Source organism: Dioscorea cayenensis, chromosome 19 (genome assembly GCF_009730915.1).
Source record: "Dioscorea cayenensis subsp. rotundata cultivar TDr96_F1 chromosome 19, TDr96_F1_v2_PseudoChromosome.rev07_lg8_w22 25.fasta, whole genome shotgun sequence".
Taxonomy (NCBI): domain Eukaryota; kingdom Viridiplantae; phylum Streptophyta; class Magnoliopsida; order Dioscoreales; family Dioscoreaceae; genus Dioscorea; species Dioscorea cayenensis.
Window position 1 is genome coordinate 31,548,057 of NC_052489.1, and position 24,894 is coordinate 31,572,950.

The 24,894-nt window shown below is 36.2% G+C and overlaps 4 protein-coding genes across 5 annotated transcripts; 2 read left to right on the plus strand and 2 right to left on the minus strand.

Moving 5' to 3' along the window:
• Positions 1 to 9,365: 9,365 nt before the first annotated feature.
• On the plus strand, positions 9,366 to 12,032 carry LOC120250186 (protein NRT1/ PTR FAMILY 4.5-like). Its single transcript, XM_039258979.1, is given in 5 exon segments — positions 9,366 to 9,504; positions 9,633 to 9,850; positions 9,978 to 10,400; positions 10,522 to 10,671; positions 10,673 to 12,032. Coding segments are annotated over 5 exon segments (1,836 nt in total). The 5' UTR covers positions 9,366 to 9,413; the 3' UTR covers positions 11,627 to 12,032.
• Positions 12,033 to 14,409: 2,377 nt separating this feature from the next.
• On the plus strand, positions 14,410 to 18,878 carry LOC120249497 (pectin acetylesterase 10-like). 2 transcript variants are annotated; one of them, XM_039258024.1, is made up of 12 exons: positions 14,410 to 14,850; positions 15,609 to 15,691; positions 15,784 to 15,913; positions 16,048 to 16,121; positions 16,597 to 16,683; positions 16,763 to 16,884; positions 17,040 to 17,100; positions 17,306 to 17,359; positions 17,468 to 17,545; positions 17,749 to 17,854; positions 17,939 to 18,084; positions 18,506 to 18,878. In XM_039258024.1, the coding sequence occupies exons 1-12, from the start codon at positions 14,706 to 14,708 to the stop codon at positions 18,623 to 18,625; spliced, it is 1,206 nt and encodes a 401-aa protein (XP_039113958.1). In that variant the 5' UTR covers positions 14,410 to 14,705; the 3' UTR covers positions 18,626 to 18,878. The 2 variants fall into 2 exon arrangements, with proteins under 2 accessions (XP_039113958.1, XP_039113959.1); XM_039258025.1 differs by having other exon boundaries at positions 15,633 to 15,691.
• A 2,306-nt stretch (positions 18,879 to 21,184) lies between these two features.
• On the minus strand, positions 21,185 to 23,021 carry LOC120249498 (transcription factor MYB61-like). The gene is made up of 3 exons (XM_039258026.1): positions 22,854 to 23,021; positions 22,447 to 22,576; positions 21,185 to 22,357 (listed from the first exon to the last, which is right to left on the minus strand). The coding sequence occupies exons 1-3, from the start codon at positions 22,984 to 22,986 to the stop codon at positions 22,165 to 22,167; spliced, it is 456 nt and encodes a 151-aa protein (XP_039113960.1). The 5' UTR covers positions 22,987 to 23,021; the 3' UTR covers positions 21,185 to 22,164.
• On the minus strand, positions 21,380 to 22,039 carry LOC120249401. The gene has a single exon (XM_039257887.1). It carries the CDS (start codon positions 22,037 to 22,039, stop codon positions 21,380 to 21,382), a length of 660 nt encoding a protein of 219 aa, XP_039113821.1.
• Positions 23,022 to 24,894: the final 1,873 nt, after the last annotated feature.

Below are 24,894 nucleotides of genomic sequence, written 5' to 3' on the forward strand. Positions count from 1 at the left end.
CAATTTTTTTATGTTGTTTTTTAATCAATAATTAATTAATATGGATGAATCACATGAAATGAAATGATGGTTTCCTAAGTGTAAAATCCTCCATTGCTCAAATATAATAGTCCCTATAAATGATGTTTTTTTTTTTACTTCAATTAACTAACCGGAATATTAGGGTTTTTTTTTATATATTGGTTTTCTATATCAATATCTTCAATAGTCAAAAACCAAACCATAAGATTAATGTCTTCAACTGGCTAGCGTGGAATGATCGAATTCTCACCCTTGAGAATTTAGAAAAGCGTAGATGCAACAAACTCCCTACGGCTACTTGCGTTTTATGTCATGCTGGCGTGGAAACGGTTGATCATCTCTTCCTGCATTGTGAATTTACAAAGCAAGTGTGGAGTCATTATGTGGAGATTCTGCGACTCCCGGAACCCCCCAGTTCCATGAGTTTGGTCTGGGGTTCTTGGAGGTATTCAATTAGACCTGCATGTAGGGATATGGGGGATCTTGTGGTTAAGGCTGTTGTGTGGAATATTTGGATTGCTAAAAATGATTGCATTTTCAATTCTACTTGCTTGTCTGCACATGCTCTTATGCTTAAAATTGATCGTATCTCTGTTGGCGTGGTTCTCTGCATTGCAGGAGGGACCTAGAGCGAAGTTGATGGAGTCTTGTGATGCCATCAGTCGCGATCTGGACTTTCTTTCGGCTCGCGGTGAGGTAGCTAGCAGGATTCTTCCCCCTAACGAGAATGGAGGAGATATTCCTTCTGAGGAGACACAGATGCAATCCACGGGCTAGTTGGCTGCTCTCTCCAGGCGCGTTGTGTCGGCCTGTTTTTTTCGTTGTGTTGTCCTGATTTCTCTTTTGGTTCTGTCCTATATTGGTTTCTTGTGCCACTTCTTGTGGTTTGTTCGGTTTCGTTTTTGTCCTACAGTTGTATGTATGACGCTGTGGGGTGCTTTTTTTGTACTTGCTTCTGCTTCTTTTTAATTGAAGTGGTTTATCCACCTTTTCAAAAACCAAACCATAATCTCACTTGTGTGTGTATATGTATACATAGAGGATGTTTGGATAATTTCCGTCTTGTATGGGACGCATTTAGTTAGCATATTAGTCTTTATTAATTTAAATAATTATAATAATAGCTATCAATAAATTATAATTTTAATATAAAAATTAAAAATTATTTATATGTAAGATCTTATGGGATAATAAACATATTTGTCATGCGCTACAGTATCCACTCCATGTGCATTACCTTCTAGGTTTTTATAATTGCAATAAACATTACCTCACAAAGAGATGTCAAAAGATTAAGGATTTAATAACCGGATCGATCGGTGAACCGATTCGCAGTTCAATCGCCGCCCGGTTCAATAATTTTTATTATTTTTTATTTTTTAAAATAAATAAAAATTATAAAAAATCATTAAATTATAAGGTAGTATTTGTTTCAAAGGATTTGGAGTTACATGTAACTCCAAATCCCTTACCTTTTTAAAATCCGGTGTTTGTTTTGATGTATTTCATTTTTCATGTGTTTTTGAAATCACATCATTAAGGGATTTTGGTTTACGGCCAAAATGACCGTAAAACTAAATCCCAGGAGTTCAAAACCATTATATATGCATATGTATATATACATACATATATATACATATACAAAAATCTATACATATACACATACACATATATACACATACACATATACATATACACATACACATACATATATATATATTTATATATACATACATGTATATACATTCCCTAGATATATCTATATATAGTATGTTTACATGTATAAATACACATACATATACATACATGTATGTATATACATTCCCTAGATATACCTATATATTGTATGTTTACATATATAAAAACACATATATAGGTATATATATAAATATATATGTATATACACACAAATATACACATATACTTATACTTATACATGTATATATACTCATATACATATATGTATATATATGCATATATGCATATACACAGACATATACATACACTTATACACATGTTTTCCAATTTCAGATTTACAAATTCTTCCAAACAAACATAAAATCTTATAATACAGTAATTCCAGTTACATCCAACCAAACACAAGATTTAACTGCACTGTATTTTGAAAGCGAAGTATTTCCAGTTACATTGTAACTAGAAATCCACTGCATTTAGAATTACATCCAACCAAACGCTACCTAAGAAAAATTCAGAAAAATAAGAAAAAATGGGAAAATAAATATAAATTTAATAAATGTATCTATGAAATTATAATTTTATTATTTTTAAAAACTCATTTGCCAAGTATTTTTGTTTCCAAAAAAAATTCTAGAGCATTGTTTTATCTCTTGATTTATGTTTATGTAGAAAAAAAGAGAAAAATTTTAATTTTAATAAAAGCTTGATCCTATTCTACTCGGATTAAAAATTTAAATTTAAGTTTAAATAAAATTTGATTTTTTATGGATAATGATCCCTGTTTATCTATATATAAAAAAAAGTTAATTAAAAGTTAGAGCTTATCCCTCGGATAAAAATGTTGGGTATTGGGCTCCCGTCCTATGTGGAGAAAAGCCCAAATGGTCCAAGCCCATTAGGGTTCACTTTATTAAGTGTTTTCCATCATATTAGGGTTAAGAGAGTGAAGAATCGGGGATATAGCCGCAGCAGATAAAACAGCGATTTTCGCAGGGGTTCGGATTTGGCGAGGCGAAAGAAATTCAAGTCTGGTGTTTGGAGGGTCAAACGATGTCCGATTGAGCTGAAATTTGGTGGGCACGTTCGGGACTTGCAGAGCTTGATTTCCACCGAGACGGTTTTGTGATTTGGCTTCTCCTAGCTCAAGATATGAGGGTCGAATGAAGGCTATAAAATATTGCTTTTGTTTCTAATATAAACTTGTTTTAGCTATTGTTTTGGTCAAGTTGTATTTTTTTATTTATGCTCATTCTTGAGACTCTCTTGTACTCGAATTTGATCATAGTGGAGCTTTGGATTGGTCAAGATTGACCCGTGGTTTTTCACCCTTGATTAAAGGGTTTTTCACGTAAAATTTGGTGTCTTGTGTGATTGCAATTTTGAGTCTTCTTAGGTTGCTCTCCTTCATCTACAGAAAGCTTGGGGATTGTTTATTTGTTTACAATCTATTGAGATTGTTGCTTAATTCCCATAAAAAAAAATATTAAAATTGAGTTTTATATAAAAATTTGATTCTATTCTAATTGATAATGATGCTGAAAGAAAAAAATATTTTTAAAAAATATGTATATAAAAGCCCTGTACCGGATATAAAGATAAAAAAAATATATATTTTAAATTTTTAAATAAAAATCATGAGAAAAAAAGCTGGATCATAAGAAGAAAAAAAACAAAAGGCTGGAGAATAAAGGGATCTATGTGCATCTTGTTCTTTGATGGTGGGACCGGGGGGAGAGAATGGATGCTCGTGATTTATCCTTCATGTGCATCTCTGCATCTCCTTTCCTTGATGGTGGGACCCGGAAATTTTTTTTCATATAAAAAAATCATGATAAATAGGCCGGTCAAACCGGTTCAAATTATATGAGTGAATCGGACTGGCGGCAGATTCTCGATTGAACCGGTCGGTCCGATCCAATTTTTAAAACCTTGCAAAAGACATAAATATGATGGTGCTCTAGTTAGTATGGATTAACGACCATTAAAATTTTATTAACATTGTTTTATTATATTAAATATAAATATAATAATTTATGCTTTATATTATAAAAATACTTTTAAAATTCACTAGCGGAATTCTATCCAAAAACATATGAAACACAATCCAGAAATTTTATCTTCTAAAAAAAAGTGATTCTACAAAAGTGATAGATGACAACCACAAACCTTTGTCTATGCATTATATAATCCAACATATTCATATAAGTAATATAACTCCTATCAAGCATCATTAGTTAACAACATTAAAATAATATAGTTATGTGTTACACATAAATTTAATAACACATTATATAATAAGAGCCTTTCGTAGCAAAATAAAAAATTTCAATTATATATACTTGGAATAAGAGTTTAGTAGTGGTCCATTCAATAATTACCAACTACAAATACCCATCACCAAGGGTGTGTATGATATACAAACAAGATTGGATTATAGTATAAATTGGTTTTTTTTATTGAAAGCAATAGAAAAACCATATGTTCAGTGCAAAACAGGTAAACCAAGTACAAAAAACCAAAACAAACAACTAACAAAAATACAACAAAGAAAGGGATCGGGTCATCAGAAACAGAGTTGTTTATCCTAAATGGGCACCATCAAGGGAAGGGACGTCTAGCTCACTTGCCGAAACTAGCAGTCCATGGGGATCGAGAATCCTTGAACACACAAAAACAAGACTGTGCTTCATCTTAGGGAGGGGCTCCTCGAGATGGGATCTGACCGATTCAGAGGCTGCAATAAACTAAGTAATGAGCATGTGGTCAATTTTACAAATAATAGAGAGCTCATCTAAATATTCAAAAAAAAAAATGTGTCTATTGCGCTCAGCCCAAATAGCCCAACAAATAGCTCTAATAAGGAGAAACCCTAGGAGTTTAGAAGTAAGAGCCCCTTTCACTCCCCAAGAAGTCCAAGCCTCCATCAAGGAGTTAGGAATCGCTCACAGAAAAAAAGTGCTACATAGTGTGCCCAGATCTAAGGGTGGTAATGAGGCGGGGTCCACGATCCCCACGGGGACCCAACCGGACAAGGATGGGGATTCCCCGAATCCTTCCCCCATGGGGGCGGGGACCAATCCATCCCCGTTTCCTAAATGGGGATGGGGACGGGGAATGCTCTCCTCGCCCCGTGGGGATCCCGACCCGATTAATATATATATATATATATATATATATATATATATATATATTGTGTGTATGCATGTATAATTTTTCCAACATTAAAAAATTCAATGGCCTAGGTAATAATATAAAAAACTCTAATTTTAATTTAATTGTACTAATCACATAAACTATTTAATTTTAACTAATAACAATTAAAATTAGATATAATAGCCCTATGTTAAGTAGTTTTGATCTTATCATAATTTTATGTATATATTTATGTAAAGTTGTTTTTATGTTCCAATATGTAATAATTTTTTTACAAAATCCCCGTGGGGATCTCCGCAGGGAGGGAATCCCCGCGGGGATGTGGTTGGGGATGGGGAAGAGAATTCCCCTCGTTAGGGAATTGGGGACGGGGACGGGGAGGGGCATCCCCGCCTCCGCCCTGCCCCGTTACCACCCCTACCCAGATCCTACCAGAAAATAGATAACTCAATAAGAGATGTATTGTCCCTTCCTCAACATCATTGCAGATAGAGATGGGCACGGGCCGGTTAGCAGGCCCGACGAGCCCGACCAGCCCGGGTTGCGGTTCACCCGACCCATCGACCCGGACCCGGCCCGGTGGGTATAGAACCCGTCGGGCCGGGTGGCCCTTTCCGACCCGGCGGGTCCAGGTCACGAAAGCCGGGCCCGGAACGGCCCGGCTTCCATGTTCGACCCGACGGGCTGGCCCACTCAATAAAAATTTAAAAAAATTCGAGAAAAAATAAAAATTCAAAAAGGGTTGGGCCGTGGCACGGGCCGGATCTAGCTCGGGTCACGAGTTGGGCTACCCAGTGATCGGCCCGTCTCTATGACAGGGCGGGAGTTACGGGTTGTTGGCTCGGCCCTCCGGGTCAGTGACCCGGCGGGCCTGGTTGCCGGACGGCCCGTGCCCACCTCTAATTGCAGAGGGCGTAGGTGCTAGTGGAGATTCTATTACATCTTCGCCTAGCCAAGTTTTTGTGAGTTAAAATCTTATTGTGTAGGGCCAGCTAGACTTTCACTTTGAGAGGATAGGGCCATTCCATAGGGTTTTACCGATGGCGCAACAAGTCCAACTATCTTTGAGAAAAGAGTAAAAATTTAACAGAGAAACCCTTGTGATTCCATCTCCAGGTCTTGACATCCCTACCTTGTGATAATTCATTAAACAAAGATAACCACAACGGTAAAAGCTATGAGAGGATCGAGTTAGAAGTAGATTGTAAAAAATTCTCTACCTATCTAAGAGGATCATGACGTCTAGCTTAGAGGTCAGGCCATTTATCTTTTAACATGCAACCTTCCAACCAACGGTCTGACCAAAACGAGATATCTTCCCCATCCTTGATAGTAGACTCAATGCTAGCAACGAAAGCAGCTCTGCACTTAAACAAGCTTTTCCAGAAGAAAGATTTTTTCTTAGGAGTTGAGTGCAATAATGTAATCAAACCACCGCTAGGCATATAGTTGAAAACAATGATTTCGGACCAAACAGGGTTGTTATAGCTCTAGAATTTCCACCACCATTTACCCAAAAGAGTTAGATTGAAATCTGCTAGATTAAGAATACCCCAACCTCCTTGATCTTTGGACTTGCAAATATGGGACTAAGCCGATAACCGGCATTTGGGTTTGAGGATATCACAACTACTCTAGAGAAAATCACACCGAACTATATCAATCTCCCTTTGCACCCATTTGGGTAACTCAAACACAAACATCTAGGAAGTGGGCAATGCAAATAAAACAAAGTTGATCAAAACAATGCATCCCCCCAGTGATAGAATTAGAGTTTTCCAGGTGAAGAGGCGATTGCTAATAGCAAGAGTAAGCTTGGTCCAATCTTGTTTTCTAGGTTGATTGCCTAAGAGCAGGACACCAAGATAGATCAATAGTAGTTGGCTCGCCAAACAGTTTAGCATAGAGGTTTCCACCTCTGTAGGGGGAATACCTTGGGATGCCCAGTAAAGACAGACTTTTTTTAAAAAAAAATTAACCGCCAATCCCGATAATCCTTCAAAGTTAAGCAGAATATACTTTAGGATTCTCATGTTTTCCAATCCCCCGGTTGTGATCAGCAAAAAGGTCGTCTTCATATTAAAGGTGACACATATTGCAAATGAACCTAGGGGAGCCTTGAAAGGATTAGAAGAAAGCATAGCACAATCAAATACACGTAAAATGGTTTTTAAGTAAAGCATAGCGCCATGATTTTTTTAACCAAATACATGGTTAAAGTTGTTAAACAAATTCCATGAGGCACAGAACAATAAAAACAAAATTTAATTGCTTCAACTTAAAATTAAAAAAATTACAATACTACCTTGCAGTGTTTTTAAGAATAAAATTATATAGTTTATATATAAACAAACAAATTTTGTGAAATTTTTTTATGGAAAAATCAGATTTCTTATTTTAAAATTTTTAGTAATTAAACATCAATCAATATATTTTGACAATTAAAAAACATAATTATGAATTAATAATCTTATTAACCGTTGAAAAAAAATCCGTGAATATAAAATGGCAAAAAATTTATAAAATATTTTATTTGAATTTTTAATATGAAACAAATATTGAACAGTATAAAGTATAAGGGTTTTCTAGTTATTTCATAACTTTTGTAAAATTTTTATCCAATTCTTGTAAGAATATTATGAGAAACAACAAATAAAAAAATACTGAATATCAAATATAAAACAGTTTAAGGACTTGCTTTGTACCTTAACCACTTTGTAGTGTATTGCATTGCTTATGTTATATTTATATACAAATCAAATGGACCATAAACATTTCCACTCTAGCAGAGATGACACCAAACTCTATATGTAACAATATAATAAGTGACAACCAACAATAAACATGAAATTATATTTTATATGGTAAATTATGAATTATTTTAAAATTAAAATTTGAAAGATCAAAAAATTATGTTTTACTTTAGTTTAATGTTCCATATCATTAATTTCATTTTTTTATCCAATGGAATCCAAAAATTAAATTTGCTATCATGAATTCTATTCGAATAATATAACACCCATAACTATAGACATAATTAAATAAATTTTATTTTATTATTAAATAATAATCAAAACTAGTTTGCAGGACGTGTTAGTTTTTCGTAAATATGCCTTTCCATCACAGGTTGAAACATAAATTTAACATTGGCCTTAATGACGTTGATGATGGGATTTCCCTATGTCCGTTGGCATTTGAAGGGTCAATATTTGATATGGATAGATTTTCTAGTTAAATTGTTATTAGTTGCTATGTTCACAGCTGCTAAGACGAAATTGTTAATTTTTTTTAAATTTTTATTGAATAAAAAAACTTTTAATCATGTTGATTTTTTTTTCAAGTAACATGCATACACAATTTAAGAGAAGTTAGGTACATGTACAAACATATGTTATCTTTAAAATAAACACCACATACAAAAGATCTTAATACCAGTCAATTATATTAATTTTTAATTCAATTTTTGTTTGATTATATTCAGAAAGTAAAAAGAAAAAATCATAAAAGTTCAATTCTTGAAAAGAACATAGAATTTTAACTGAAAAAAAAAAGAATTAGAAGAACCCATAGATAAAATTCAGACTTTCGAAACTAAAAGAGAATTTAAAATAGATGTATAATCTACTCCGAGAGCATTTCAAGGAACAATTTTTAATTTTTTTAAATATTTAAGTTTTTATTTATATTTATATAATATTGATAATTAAAAAATATTAATTACACATAATTATTTATGATAGGAGTTGCCTAATAGCTAGTATTAATTTATTATTTAGTAATTTTTTATTAAATTCAAAAAGTAAAAAATAAAAAATAAAAAATTGGTGTTCAAATTATAAAAGAACATGAAATTTAACTGAAAAAAACATAGAATTAGGAGAACCATGGGTAAAAACCGTAAAATTCGGACTTATGAAACTAATTAAAAGAGAATTTAATGAAGACGTTCATCTCTGATTTCCCAGCCATTGCTTATTTTCTTGTGAAACAAAAATACCACCATTCACGGCGCTTCTCGAGGCACTTATATGAGCATTTTGTTTTGTGTTTTTTTGCAATGGCGTCATTGCATATCGTCTTATTTTGGCTTTAGCTTTGGCAATGAACTCGCTGCCATAAAAGATAAAACAAGCACTTCGCTTGAGTATTTATTTATAATACTACATTTATTTATGTTCGTAGAACATATAATTAATTTTATCTTTAATGTGTGACATGGGAAAACGTGAGAACTTCGTAGTCAAGCGTGAGATTGTGAGAAAGACTATGGGCATGGATACAAATGAACCATGCCAGTAGTCAGAAGGGTAGAGGGGCTATCCATCGTTAGATCCAATGCTTTTGACGGTCGCAACGATGCCACACCCTCTACCTCTAATTAAGGACCCCCACCTTTGGTTCCCCATGATCCTCATTTGTATATAAACCCTCCTCATTGGACAGGGCCAGCCTCCCCAGTACACATTCACTTTGCATTGGATTCTGAATCCTGATAAAGTGTTCCAAGGACTTGATTTCATATATAGATCTCGTATTAATTAATGGAGACTTGTGAAGCAGTTGGACCCAGTTTGAATTACATGTCAGATGGCAGGAAGAAGGGAGGCTATAGAGCAGCTAGCTTCGTCTTTGGTAAAAACAGTCATCATCGATCGTCATATATACATGGCGCACCCTGGGTTAATTATGCATATTAATTGAGTGAGCATGCATTTATATATATATATGTATATATTTATATTATATATTCATGCATGCAGCCATGGCGACACTGGACAACTCGGGATTTATCGCCAACATGGTGAGCTTAGTGATGTACTTCATGACCGTATTACACTTTGATCTCTCTGGTTCTTCAAACACTCTCACCAACTTCATGGGCTCAACTTTCATGGTCACGGTTCTTGGAGGATTCATCTCAGACACGTACCTCACGAGGCTCAACACCGTACTTCTATTTGGCGTCTTGGAGATACTGGTATATATATATATATATGTTAATTATTTGGTTAATACCAATTGTAATCAGCTAATTAATTAATTAATTAATTAATTAAGAATGAGTGAGTTATAAATAATATATATATGTTGTGGTCACTGGTCAGGGATACATACTTATAACAATCCAAGCTTACAAGAAGAGTTTACGGCCGGACATGAATTGTTTGACGTGCCACCTGGAGGGCCGGAACGCTCACATGTTCTATGCCTCGTTGTCTTTGCTAGCATTGGGCTATGGAGGTATGAGAGGTTCTCTCCCTGCCTTGGGAGCAGAGCAATTCGATAAGAAGCATCCAAAAGAAAGGGAACAACTGGCCAGCTTCTTCAACTGGCTCTTGTTCAGCACCACACTCGGTGGATCCATTGGTGTCACTGTCCTCGTCTGGGTTAGCTCCGAAAAGAGTTGGTCTTTGGGTTTCATGCTTGACCTGCTGCTTTCTTTGCTCGGCTTCGCCTTCCTTGTGGCTGGTACTCGCTTCTATCGTCTTCGTCCACCTGGCAATAGCCCTCTAAACAGTGTCTCTCAGGTCTCTCTATATATCGATCTCATTAATTCTACAGCCATAATTAACTCATTACAACTGTACGTGATTTGAATAACAAGCATGGATGCTGATGGTGATCTTTAAAATTCGGAATTTTGTACAGGTTATCAGGGTCGCCATTCGAAACAGGAAGTTAACATTGCCTAAAAGCTCTGATGAATTGTACTACGAGACCATTGATGATGATGATGATGATGATGATGATGCAGAGAAAATCCAACTCCAACACACAGACCAGTTTAGATGGCTGGACTAAAGCTGCGATATTGCAACCACAAGAATCAGATAAGCCTCTAACAGCAGAAAAAGCAGAGAAGGTTTGTTCGGTGACCCAAGTGGAAGAGGTGAAAATCCTGATTAGAATGCTGCCCATCCTGGGCAGCACCATCCTGATGAACACGTGCTTGGCTCAACTTCAGACCTTTTCAATCCAGCAGGGCTACATCATGAACCTATACCTGGGCAACTTCCGCATCCCACCATCCTCAATCCCAGTCATCCCTCTTCTCTTCATGGCCATCCTCATTCCGACCTACGAGTTCATCTTCGTTCCCTTTGTCCGGCGTTTCACAGGCCATCCTTCGGGCATCACCCATCTTCAGAGAGTGGGTGTTGGGCTGGTCCTCTCCGCCATCTCCATGGCGGTGGCCGGCCTCGTGGAAGTGAAGCGCAAGAACGCCTTCAACAAAGAACACAAACAACTGAGCGTCTTCTGGCTGTCATACCAGTATGGAATATTCGGGATAGCTGACATGTTTACGCTCGTGGGCCTCCTGGAGTTCTTCTACAGCGAGGCACCGGTGGGCATGAGGTCACTCTCGACTTCCTTCACCTTCCTATCCCTCTCCTTTGGCTACTTCTTGAGCACAGTCTTCGTGGATGTCATCAACTCCGTCACCAGCAGCTTGAGCTCAAACAAACAAGGCTGGCTGGTTGGCCTTGACCTTAACAGCAATCACTTGGAACGTTTCTATTGGTTCTTGTCCATTTTGAGCTGCCTTAACTTTGTCATCTACCTCCTCTGTGCCACATGGTACAAATACCGCAAAGAGGCTGCTCCCGCTCCTGCCATGACTAACACCAAGACCACAAAGACCGATGCCTCCTCCTCGGTAGAACACATGAACGATGATCAGATCAATGAGAGCAGCAGCAGCAGCAGCAGCAGCAGCTCCAGCTGCGGAGAACGACAGGTCCAGGTGTGGTGAAAATACGGAGCTAATCAAGGTGACAGAGGAGACCAGGAAACCGGTGGCACAGTACTCTGTTGATAATACTGATGAGGTGAAGGTGGAAGAGGACTACCCCGGGTGTGGTAATGACATTGAACAAGTTGAACTGATAAAAAGAAGGTGTTGATGATCATCAAAACTTATGTGTAAATGGTATAAGCAACCCTTCCAACATTTCCCATTTTTGATGATAAGTCTGCAGGCCAGTGAGATGAGACCTGAAGATTCAGATATATATATATATCCAGATATGTGTTTAAGATGTAACCATACATAGTAAGAAATGAAGTTTATTCACAACTTCAATTAAAAAGGAGCCGGTTGTGTCGTTGAGGTTAATCTCATGGCAGCAAACCTGCTTGTTTCTCATTTTTCAGAGTAATTCCTTGGTTAATTACAGCGAAATTATTTTTTATTAATTGGATCTAAATTCCAACTTACAGTGGATTGTCATTGGTGTTATATTTGTTGGTCACCCACCTAGTCTACTAGCTAGGTTGGAAATTGGATGTACTATTCATGCGTCCATTGCATTTATTGGCCCCACGTCTCTTTTTTATCAGAGGCTTTTTGCAGCTGATTTGTTCCGTGTTGGGTAATAATAGCATTAATAGATATGGAATTTCATTAGCAGTATTGTTATTTATTGAAAAGAAGTTTATTATTACTTTTTAGGGGCGTTTGGTTTATGATAATGACACATTACCATATAATAAAATTACTATATTTAAGGGTCGTTTAGTTAATGATAATGACATATTATCACTTACCGAGATTACCATGATAATATGAGTGGGAATGTTATATGGTTAGAAATATTGCGATAATTTAATATAACCATGTTTGGTTGGGAACTCTTATTACCGGGAATAATTCAATACCGTATTTGGTGGTCATGGTAATTAATTTGTTAAAATATAAAAAGTTATAAAATTACTATGGTAATCCAAAATAGACACCAAATTTGGTGATAATAGGATTACCACTTTCTTAGTAATATTTATAAATTAGTAATGTGATATTACCATTCAGCATTCTAGCGGTCAATCGTCAGACGTGGTAATATTTTTTGAGATTATCACGTAACGACGTGGTAATCTTTCTACATTCTGCGAGCGGAATCGAGTTCATTCACGGTGTTTGGTTGTCATAATAATAAATTTGTTAAAATATAAAAAGTTATAAGATTACCATGGTAATCCAAGATAGACATCAAATTTGATAGTAATAGGATTACTATTTTTTTGGTAATATTTATAAATTGGTAATGTAATATTACCATCCACATTAGCATCGGTGCAATGCCAAACGTGATAATATTTTCAGATTACCATGTAACACGTGGTAATATTTTTTTTAATGCGATTTATCTATTTTTAAAATTTTTATTATTATTATTTATATTTTATTCATATCTATTTTATTATGGAATTATAATTGTTTTTAATTTATTTATTTTTTTCCCAGGCCTCATATGGTTGGTCCCATTACCGAGTCCGACCAAAAAGAAGGTTGTCGCATCACCTTTATGTTTTTCATAAATAAAATAAGATATAATAAACTTCACGTGATATCTGCCATGTCCAATGGCGGGTAAACTCAAGGTTTTCTGATTCATTACTGAGTCTGTTTAATTATGTAACAATGAGAAAATAAATAAAAAATAACCTTCAGATTAATTGCCAAATGAATTTTTTTTTTCATAAACTTGTGATTGGGCCCAGTCATGTGTGGGGGTGCATGGTAATCATAGTACATGCACTCTCTGGTCCAATTTAACAAGGACAATCTGTCGGCAATTCTCTAAACACAATTATCAATCATCATAATCCCATCTGGTCTGGAAAAGTTAATTTGGATATATAGGCGCATGTGGTTTTATTATATGGTACACTGGGACTCAGTTGTTTTATTCCTTTACTGGTACTCGTGATAGCAAACGCATGATCAATTTCAATAGTCAAGAACCATCTTGTACTAATTATTAATTAAAGTAACTGGACGTGAAAACAATTACCCTGAATTGATTAATCTACAGAGACTAATTTGTTGGTTTATGTGAGGGGTTTGGGCGGGAAGTCATTTTCACAACCTAGCTCAAATAATTTGGTTTATAAACTGGTCCACCATAGATAGCTATGCATTCTTATCACCTATCTCCTTCAATTCAAACATTGATTTAAAATTTTTTTCTTGTTCCACTCAAATACATCAATTTGCAAGCTGCCTAGCCCAGTTGGCTCTCTTGGGCTTGGGGCAGCTCTATTTAATTCGATGGACCTTCTTAATATCAATAACCAACCAAAAGCATTTGAATCCTGTAGCATGTTGAGCAGTGTGTGTGTGTGTTAACTACATTTGCATGGACAATCATACCAACGCTCATTTACATGTACAGAAGAAGCATTAAAATCACTGACATGGTGTGGATTAAATCTTTAGTTAATATTTGTGACCACTACTGATCCGCTCCAGAATAACAAGCAAGGACATGGAATTTGGTATGACCACTCAAGGTCAAGGGGAAGTCCAGAATCCTTTTCTTGTTCAGATCTACCTAACAAGAGATCCATACTGTCATGGGAAAGTAAAGAATCATTAACTTTGCATCATCCGTTCTCATTCACAGCGCAGCAATTCAAGAAAGAAAGAATGAATTAGATTAGATGCAATCTAGCCTTCTCCCATTAATACACATATATATATATATATATATTAAAATTAAAGAATCCTTGAGATAAACAAATAAAGAAGAAGTAGAAGAAGAGCATGTCTCGCATCCCAATACGACAAGAGTCTTCACAGCAACCGCTGCAGACATTAATGCTAAGAAAGCAACCTTCCAGTTGTGACAAAATTGCACAAGTATCAGCATTTTGGCTTCTCAGATGGAAGAAGCCTCAGGAATAGAATACCCATAGTTTTGTTTCTTATTTAGTTTGCACTTTTGCATTAACATTTCCCCACCAAATCCCTTCCTTCCTCTGTTCTCTTTTCACTCTTTGGAGACGAACCAGTGAAGGGTAGAGGCAGTAATAGAACAGAGGAAGAGCTCATGAAGATTTCATGGCTTCTTGGTGTTGTTGCCTTGGTTCTCATCATGAGCTGGGTTCATGGCTTTGAGGTGACTGCCGCTCCTTCCGTTAATCCTCTGCTCGTGGGTCTCACCCTCATCCCCTCTGCTGCCGACAAGGGAGCTGGTATTTCTCTTTTTTTTCTCTATGTTCTACGTCTCTTCTATCTTCTTACTTCTGGTGCCATAGCTGGTTGCTGTTTTTATCAAAGATCCTGTTTTTATGCGTCCTATAAACTCCAGTTCGTTGATATATCTACTAGTTCTTATCAATATTCATCTTTGGATGAATATGTTATTTATATTGTGCTATGTCTGATCTCTTCTCTGCTTGCTAGTAGTGTCTTTTCTTTTTTCTGGCTCTATCTTCAATTCTCATGGCTTCACAGTGAGTTTTAATTTTTGTAAGCTTTGGTTCAGTTCAACAGTCTAAAGTCTTTATATCATGTCAAAACATAAAAAGTGGATACTGCTCTCACCTTTCTAAGATTATCTATAAGATCTGATCTTTAGAATTAAAGACAAGGAAATAGAGAAACCATTTCTGCCATTACTGTTAGATTGGATTTTTTTCTTTTTCTTCTTCTTAATGGCAAAAAGGTTTCCCTTTCAATTAAATACATAGTTTATGAGTATGGCTGTACTGATAAAGAAAAAATTGGAATGCAGAGTTGTTAAAACATCAGCTTTTATTTATTTATTTATTTATTTATTTTGAAGTTTTAGAGCTTCTAATGTGACTTGCATTGGATTACTTCCATGTTTCATAATTCTTCATGTCACAAGGTTGTAAAATGTTTAACAAGCTTTGCACAAGTATTCCTTGTTGCAGAGCAAGAACTGGTCATTCCCTGTTGATTAATTCCTTCTGAATCTTTTTCGCAGTCTGTTTGGATGGAACCTTGCCAGGTTACCATTTACACCGTGGTTCTGGATCAGGCGTTAACAGTTGGCTCATCCAATTAGAGGTGAGATTAGCAGAACTCATTTATATTTAATAAGGCACCTGTATCAGCTAAATTGTTATGAGTGAGGATTTTAATTTTGTCTACTTTTGTAGGGCGGAGGCTGGTGTAATGACATAAGCACATGCGTATTCCGCAAAAAAACTCGCCGTGGATCTTCAAACCTCATGGAGAAGGTGGTAGAGTTCACCGGGATATTGAGCAACAAACCAGAAGAAAATCCTGGTTTTCCTCAAACTGGACCCTCATTTTAGTCATACTATAGTTCAGTTATATTAATATTTGTAAAAGTAGCATGTGTCAGCTTACTCTTTTGTTGTTTTTATTTTCTCATATTTCCCTTTGATTTAACAATACAGGCTTTTACAACTGGAACAGAGTCAAGGTTCGATATTGTGATGGTGCATCATTTAGCGGTGAAGGCTACAATCAGGTTTGCTATTATTGACCTTTACTTATGTATGACTTTGCAGAAAAATAAACTCTTTGGAACAGTACCTAGATTCTTGACACCATAATTTTCCTCTTCTACAATTTGGCAAGAATTGATCACATGCACCCATTGTATATGGTTTTTTGTTGACTTGTTCAAGATTTTCCTCTTTGGTATATTATTTCTTATGCTACTATTTTATGTATTGATTTATTTATTTCTGTCTGATGGCATTTCTTACATATTTCAGCTTGGTTACTCATGGGCAATGGTTTCTCTCAGACCAATTTCTAAAAACTACTTCCAGTATACCTTTGTTTCCAAGAGATAAACCTCACTTTAGCCTTAACTCTTAGTCGATTAATCATCACAAAAACTGTTTGTTTAGAGCTATCAATTGAATTGAACTTGTTTAAGGCTTTTCTTATGGAATACTACCCACTTTAAATCATGAGATATCTTTTTTTGCATGTAGGCTGCTGGTCTTTTTTTCCGTGGGCAACGCATTTGGACAGCTGCCATGGAAGACCTTATGTCAATAGGGATGCGCAATGCCGACCAGGTTTCACTTTAGTCCTTCAGTATCTTATTCTTAACTCTGATTGCAAATTCATTTGGTCCTTCACCATGGATTATTGCAGGCTCTTCTTTCTGGCTGCTCTGCTGGTGGTCTAGCATCCATGCTACACTGTGATGAATTTCGATCATTGCTACCGGGGACCAAAGTCAAGTGCCTAGCTGATGCTGGCTTGTTTCTTGATGCGTATGATCTACTTGTTGGAGTTTTAACAATTTAATTTGCTTTGATTTGGGGGAAAAAATTCCCCTTCTCTTGACATTGTTATACAAATCTCTTTGGATAGGTTTTCCCTCCATTTTTCCTCATATATGTTCTTATCTGTTTTCTCTGAATTACAGTGTTGATGTGGCTGGTGGGCATACTCTAAGATCCTTTTTTGAAGGTGTAGTCAATTTACAGGTGATCTTATTATATAGATCTTTTTGTGGTTTACTAGAAATCGATTTTGCATCTGTCTTTTAGCTATATTCTGTGATTTTTATCATTAAATTCTGCACGCATCTGATCTGCAAATTTTTTTTTTTTTTGGAGCAAATGATATGCAATTAATTGCTGATAATATTTATCTGTTAAATCTCCTTATGGTAAACTCCAATGTGCACAGGGGGTGTCTGTAAACCTGCCTGCAGCTTGTATGAACCACATGGATGCAACATCGGTAACTGTCTCATCTAAAATAAAGGAAGAATAGTCAGAAAGTTTAATATAGGAACATGCCAAATGACGGGTTCATTCTTCCTTTTTTTTTTAATTTTTTTTATTGCAGTGCTTTTTTCCAGAAAACTTGTTGGCATATATTCAGACTCCACTTTTTCTGTTGAATGCAGCATATGATGTGTGGCAGGTATTGCATTCATCAGAATTCATTAATTTCAATCACGGCAGTTATCTTATTCCTAAAGATTGCATTTGAGTGTGTAAAGAGATAATGAAAATTATATTTTCAATGTGTGTAAAGAGATAATGAACATCTTCTAGATATACTGTGAAATAACCAAGCCAAATTATTGTTGTTATTTTGGTTTTTATTTATCTATTTAATCTCAGCTCCAAGAAAGCCTTGCCACTAAAAGAGCTGATCCTCATGGCTATTGGCAAGAATGCAAGTTAAATAATGCAAATTGCAACTCCAGCCAGATTCAATTTTTGAATGGTATTACGTGAAATCCTTTTTTCTATGGAAGAACATTTCCTGCAACTTCCATAATATATATGCACATTTACTTTCATAACGCAGGGTTCAGGAACCAAATGCTTAATTCTGTGAAGGAGTTTTCATCGTCCAAAGAGAATGGGTTATTTATTAACTCATGTTTTGCTCATTGTCAAACTGAGAGGCAAGATACATGGTTTGCAAAAGATTCTCCTCGTCTTGCTAACAAGGTAAGATTTCAAACTCTGTTGATATAGGAATTTGTTGTGTTTGCTTGCAGTGTAGCGCATTGTGGTGTATGTCTATGTGGGTGTTCTTTATAGTTTACTTTCGGAATTTTGACTTGCAGTGAATAGTATGACTGATTTTGTGCGGCTACTGTCATAAATACATTTAGAAATGGAAATCTTCTGATAATCCCTATCCTCTCCCTCTGTGTGTGTGTGTGTGTGTTCTTCTAGTTCACATCTTGCTTTGTTGCCTTAACGGTGTAAATTTGAAAAACAAGAAAATTCTTGTCGTTTATATGTTCTCAGTAGGAGCATTGAAACTTTAAAAATTTTCTATTGGTTATAAATATGAGTTCTTTTTTTCTTTGTAAGCATTGATTTGGTTACTTGTCAATGGTTTCAAGCATGCTATCATGTGCAGGAGATAGCCACATCAGTTGGTGAATGGTACTTCGACCAAGCTGGAGTTCAGGCAATAGACTGTCAATATCCTTGTGACAAGACATGCCACAACCTGGTATTTAGTCGAAATCATCATTAATGTCGCCCAAAATCTCCATTTATGAACATTCAGTGATCACTTGGCAACATTACTGATTGGTATTCCTTGAAATTACTCATTCTTCAGAACGTTGGGAAATAAGGTGTCTTCCGTAAGGTCCTAATCTGCTATTATTCCAAGTTCAGAAATTTGAACTGATTATTGTTGTGAAAGACATAACCATTGTATGCCTGATTGTACAATTTTATTGAATTGATTTTAAAGAACAATATTCCCTGTTTTTCTGCTATCATAATTATGTTCCTTGATTGGGCACATGATAAACTTTCTACCTTCAATATGCATAATCTTTTTCCTTGGTATAGAAATATGCATCTCTCCGTAGCAAAGAAAACATATTGGTGGATTATTGTTGTTCTCCTGGTCACCATCATGGCCTTCTGGTCATCAGATTATCATATACAAAATTTACTAGGAAAAATTTCATGGACTTTTGTTGCAAAATCAATGATGTGTCATATGACTGCAGGGAGGCATTCTTTGAAAGTTTAGATGTTTGAAATGATGATGCCTTTGTTTGGCCTGTGTTTTTTATAATGAAAATTACCAGATCAGTATCTTTGGTAGATGAAAGCATCCTTGGAGCAATCATTTATCAGGGAATTTCTCTGTAATATTTATTTCCTATGACCATTATTCAAGAAGTATCTCATATTGATTGACATACTAAAGAAAAATGCCATGATGTTCTTCGTTAGCTTTCTCTTTGGGTTGTTTAATCAACATCATGTGAAAAGAAAAGAAAAAAAGGGGACAAGGACAATATTTGTCCTAGGAGAACAAATAAATACGTCTTATTCAGCATTGTTCATTTCCACTTTTCTTGATTATTCATCTTGACCAGCTTGGTGACATCTGCCAGCCAACCTGATTAAACTACAAAATTTGAAGAGCAAGTAATACATGAATCATCCATTCAAGTTCAAGTTCAAGTTCAAGTTCATAGAGGAGGTGTTAGATGCGGTGGTTGTTAGATGCCTAACGGATAAAACGTGGGTCAGTTTTGTGTTGTTTTTTAGCTGTGATCTTGATGCTTTGAATGTCCTGATGATTGTAGCGGTTGAAGGGTCATTCCCCATGACATGATCTTGCAACAGAGCTTTCAAGGTGTGTCCAAATCAAAGAAAGATGGAGGTCAAACCCATTTGTTCCATTGAGTTCCTTTCTTCTTTCGGGCAAAAGAATCCAATAATACAGAGATCACATGCAATGGATCACTCATTACTGAGAAGCTGTAATTTATTGTTCTGCAAGGAAAACATGACTTGCCCTTTACTCTGCTTGCAAATAATGCAATTTTGACATGAGAGATGACAAGTCAATGCTTTCTATTCATACTTTTAATCTGCGGTCGTCTTCTTCTTGTGTTTCTTAATTGTTGGGAATGGTCCCTCGCCTTCAGCTCAGCAGAAGTGGTACCATGTTCAGAAAAGTATAGCTGGTGTGGTGGATGCCGCGCTATTGTTTGTTTCCAGTGTACTTCAACTGTTTTGCCTGTCCTCTGAATCATGTGATTTTATCAGTTATTTTTGTTACTTACCAATCAACAATCATCATCTTCTTCTTGCTATTACCAAGCTAAGCTACCGTCGTCGATCCCAGTCATACAGATATATAAGTAACATATGATTTTATTTTGTTTTTCCTTCTATTTCAGCTAATGTAACAGTATTTAATTAATCAGATCTGACAATTAGGATAGAAGGTGGGAAAACAACATGTAGATCTGTGTGTGTGTGTGTGGTTGATAAATAAATGGTGGTGAAAATGGGATCAAGTGTCGCATTCATTGTAGTGACTTGAATGGATTCTGTTGTTGCTGGTGAGATCCGCTTGGTTTTTGTTATGTTGGAACTTGCTAGTGTCATCTCATCCTGAGAATAGAAACCGACCAGTGATTGCTCAGCCTTGCAAATGAAGTCTTGGCCTAATTTTGAGTAGCTAGCTAGCTAGCTAGCTAGCTAGCAGCAGCAGCAAAAAGTTGCTGACTGATGATTAATCCAGATGCAGACAGCCATGACCAAATCACAATCCACACAAAAATATGCATAAAAGTAGCCTTCAGTGGCAGTAATTACAAAACATTGACCGCCATCCATCCATCCATCCATCCATCCAAGTTATATACAAGTGAAAAGTAAACACATCCCTTTTTTATTAATTATTCCTCACGGAAAGTGATGCTATTACTGGCTCATCAAAAAGCCCAGACAAAAAGAAGCAATAGTATCGAAAGCAGAGATTTTGATTGTTTACAAGAGAGCCAGAGATAGAGAGATGTTTAGAGAAACAACAAAAGTCTTTGTGAGGTGCAAAGCAAAGTAGCGACCACTAATTAAATGCATCAAAAGTGTAAAAGAGGAAAATAAATATATAAATAAAAAGAAAGGCAAAAGAGAAAAAAAAGAAAAAGAAAAAAAAAGAAAAGGTAAGAGACACTGGAACAAGCTTTTATTCTGCACCGAACTCCCCACCTTGGAAGATCCATGGTGGAATGTAATGCTCAAACATAATACAAGAAAGCTCATGTTTTTTTACTCATAAGTAAGAACCTATCTATATACACGAGAAGAAGAAAATCTATCTATATTTATGAAACACACATACATTTGTGAAAAGAATTCAGAAACTAATTAATGTGAGCATGTCAGGGCTGCATGCATGTCCCTAGCTAGCTTGTCTGTTTATGGGATCAGATGAGAAGCCGTGGAATGCTGTTGAAATTGTTCAAGTTTAGAGATGCTTACCATAATAGCCCGGATGCCAAGGACCCAAGCCGCCATCATTCCCAAAGTAGCCCTCTGCCTTAACTTGTTGTTGTCCTCCAGAGAAAAGCTGTTGGCTTTGGTTGTAGTTGTTGTTGCTGTTGTTGATCAACGCTGCAGAGACAGGGAATGAGCCTTGAAGGTACTCTGACCATTTAAGTTCTTCAGATTCTCCGTCTGACCATGAGAAGATGCCACTGTCCACTAACGAGCTATTATTGCTTTGCAGGCCATCAATCCCCCCGCTGCCGCTGCCGCCACCTCCGATACCGCTGCTGGCACTACTGTTGCTGGAATCATGACATACCTCCCAGTATTGATTCCCAGTCCCATGAGCATTTGTGCAGGCTGGAGCAAGAGCAATGGACTTTAGATCCACAGGAGTTGAGAACATTGGGCCAGCACACGTTATGGGCGGCATGACACTATACATATTGGAGTTACTACAGTTCAAGTCGGGATTGATGTTGAATTGCCTAGAGTTCTGGTTGAACCAGAAGAGTGAGTTGGTGCTGTAGTTCAATCCTGGGGGAAAGGATAAGCAGTCCATTGGGTTGGATGTCTGGGTCTGGTTCTGGCTGCAGCTCGATGAGCTCTCATGTCTGACCAAGAACTGGTGGTGATCCATGCATGAATCCCTGCAGCAGCTGGAGCTCTCTGTTCCTAATGGTAACAGTACTGCTGGTATTGGATTTGAAGTTGTCAGGGAGTGGGAGCTTCACTTCACTACTGACTTGTGGCTTTGATATCTTCTCAGCGTCTCCTTCGGCGGTGGCCTTTGCAACCATCTTCTCTGGCATCTGTTTGGGTCTCTGTCTCTGAGAGCGGCTTGTGTGTGACAGGGTCAATCCCCCTCTGCCTCAGCTTCTTCTTAATGCACGAGTTCCAGAGGTTCTTTATCTCATTGTCTGTTCTTCCTGGCAACTGTGCTGCAATCTGAGACCACCTGCTTCATTGATCATATTAAGGAAATCCAATATGAGCAGAAATCAAATTTAGAGTTTGAAGTTTTTAAAAGGAATTATGAGAAAGCACCTGTTGCCTAAGACCGCATGCAGCTCAATGATGAGGTTCTCCTCCTGGTCTGAGAATGTGCCTCTCTTCAGGTCAGGTCTCAAGTAGTTTATCCACCTCAATCTGCAACTCTTCCCACACCTCTGGAGACCTGAACCAAGTGCATGCCAACAATTAATGTTGCATGATTACAACTAATCAAGCTCAAGCTCAAGCTCAAGCTTAAGCTGGTCAAATATATGCAATATTCTTTTTTTCTTTTCCTCATTTTTTTTTTTTGATAAAAGTGGATAAACCCAGTTAATATATATATATATATATATATATGTAATAATATTGTTCATTGTTAATATATCTTGGCCTCAAGTAGCTAGCTAGTACGTTGATATGTGTGGAAGAAAAAAGAGCAACATATAGAAAGGTTTTACCAGCAAGTTTAGGTACTGAGCTCCAGCATCCATGGCCGTACTTGGTGATATGCTTCATGAGCTTCTCATCTTCCTCTGGAGACCAGAGTCCTTTCCTGAGCTTCTGTTTATAACAGCAAGAATGCCTACCCATTCTTGTACTAATTAATATATATATATATATATATATATATATATATATATATATATCCACAGGAAGTAGGCTAATAATTAGGCTAAGCTCAACCACAATCTGGTTGTAGGGAGTGCAATGCTCTCAGCTGCTGTGATCGATCGAATGAATCAAATTGTTTTTGGTCAGTTAGTTGTCGGCAAGAGACCCAATTGTTGTGGTTTGATTCAAAATACTAATGTCATCAGCCTTTGAAGGTGGGTGAGTGAATCAGAATGTGTGGGAAAGGGATGGTGGTGGAATGATGAAAAGAAGAGAAGAGAAGCTGGTCCAGGAGAAGAAGGAATGGAATCAGGAGTCAGGACTGATCCAGAAGAAGAGGGGAAGGCTCAAGGCCTCTGCTTCTGCTAAAAAAAAGGAGGAAGGAAGGTCACACTGTCACAGTCAAGTGGGTCTCATTTGAACCTCAGGTTCCTTTTTCTCTCTCTCTTCTCCAATATTATATATATCTTATATATATTTTACTCCCTCCTCTCCACATTCACTACTATTGTTTAAATTTAACTCTCTCTCTCTCTCTCTCTTTACTTGTTTATTCAATCCCTTCATTAATTTCCATGTCTGAAAGCTCATGTCTCTACTCTCTATTAGATAAATCATAAATGGTGGGGACGAAGTCTTTGATTTTTAAATGAAGACACAACACCATCACGGATCAAATTAAACTTGAATGAAAGAACAGCCAGAGTACTTCCTTCCAATATATACATGTACGTCAAAGTTAACTTTTTTTTTTTTCCTTTCAGATGTAGACTCTTGTCTTCCTTACATTAGATGTGAAGCAACCCACTAAATTTTGTCTTCTGTTTAAGTGCTACGTACTTCCATATATGTTAACTTAAAATTAATAATTACATCTACTTACTATATATTAATATATATATATATTATAAAAATGAATAAACCACAACTCTATACTATATATTAATTCACTAGCTAACAAGTGTATAAATACATAAGCATAAATGGATATATATATATATATTATTGTAAAAAATTAATATTATGCTGATGCTTTTAATCAATCTTTGCGACATAAGGAATTGAACATGACTCTTTTTTGCTTTTAGGCAGATATCATCAAATCTGTTATCATATTATTGGGAAAAATTGTATCATTCATTAGGTGGAATCAATTAAGGCACCTTATATATCAACCTTCCTCAATATGGGACTAATTAGCTTCCACAATGTGCATCTTGTTGATTTCTTTTTTGTTTCCTTCATGCATGTAAATAAATTGCCTTGGCTCCAAATTTACTTTTATTCTGAGTGTCATCAATCATCACAGTGCAAGCTTAATTGGTTGGATGAATTACCCAATCTGATAACTTAATTTGTAATTGATCATATATATTGAGTAGAATATTATTGTTGAACACCTATAAAAATATAATTAACATGGCATACATATATATATTGAGTGTTTATTGAATTGGCCAAATGGTGGCATATGGTGTGATAGTCAATAATAATATTTTTGATGAACATTTTGCAATTTGCTGACAAGAAAATCTTGGAAAATCAGGGAGGGGGATATAACAATATCAAGTCAATACAGTATCTTCATAGTTAATTTGGTTTGCAATCAATGATTAGAAGTGTAAAGAGGCATGATTGAGTGCATGTGAGCCTATGTGATTCTAAATTAAAGAGAATGGGTGGAGAAACATGATGATAAGAGTATCATAACCCCATCTTTAATGTGTGATTTCTGTTTCATTGGGACCCAATTATTAAAAAAAAAGGAAGGGATATTTTCTTTATAGCCCCCCCACCACCACTATCTTCCTAATTCCTTGCTGTTTCCAGCTTTACTTTCTATAACATTAAGGTCCCATGACAGACTTTGTGATCAAACTCCAAAAA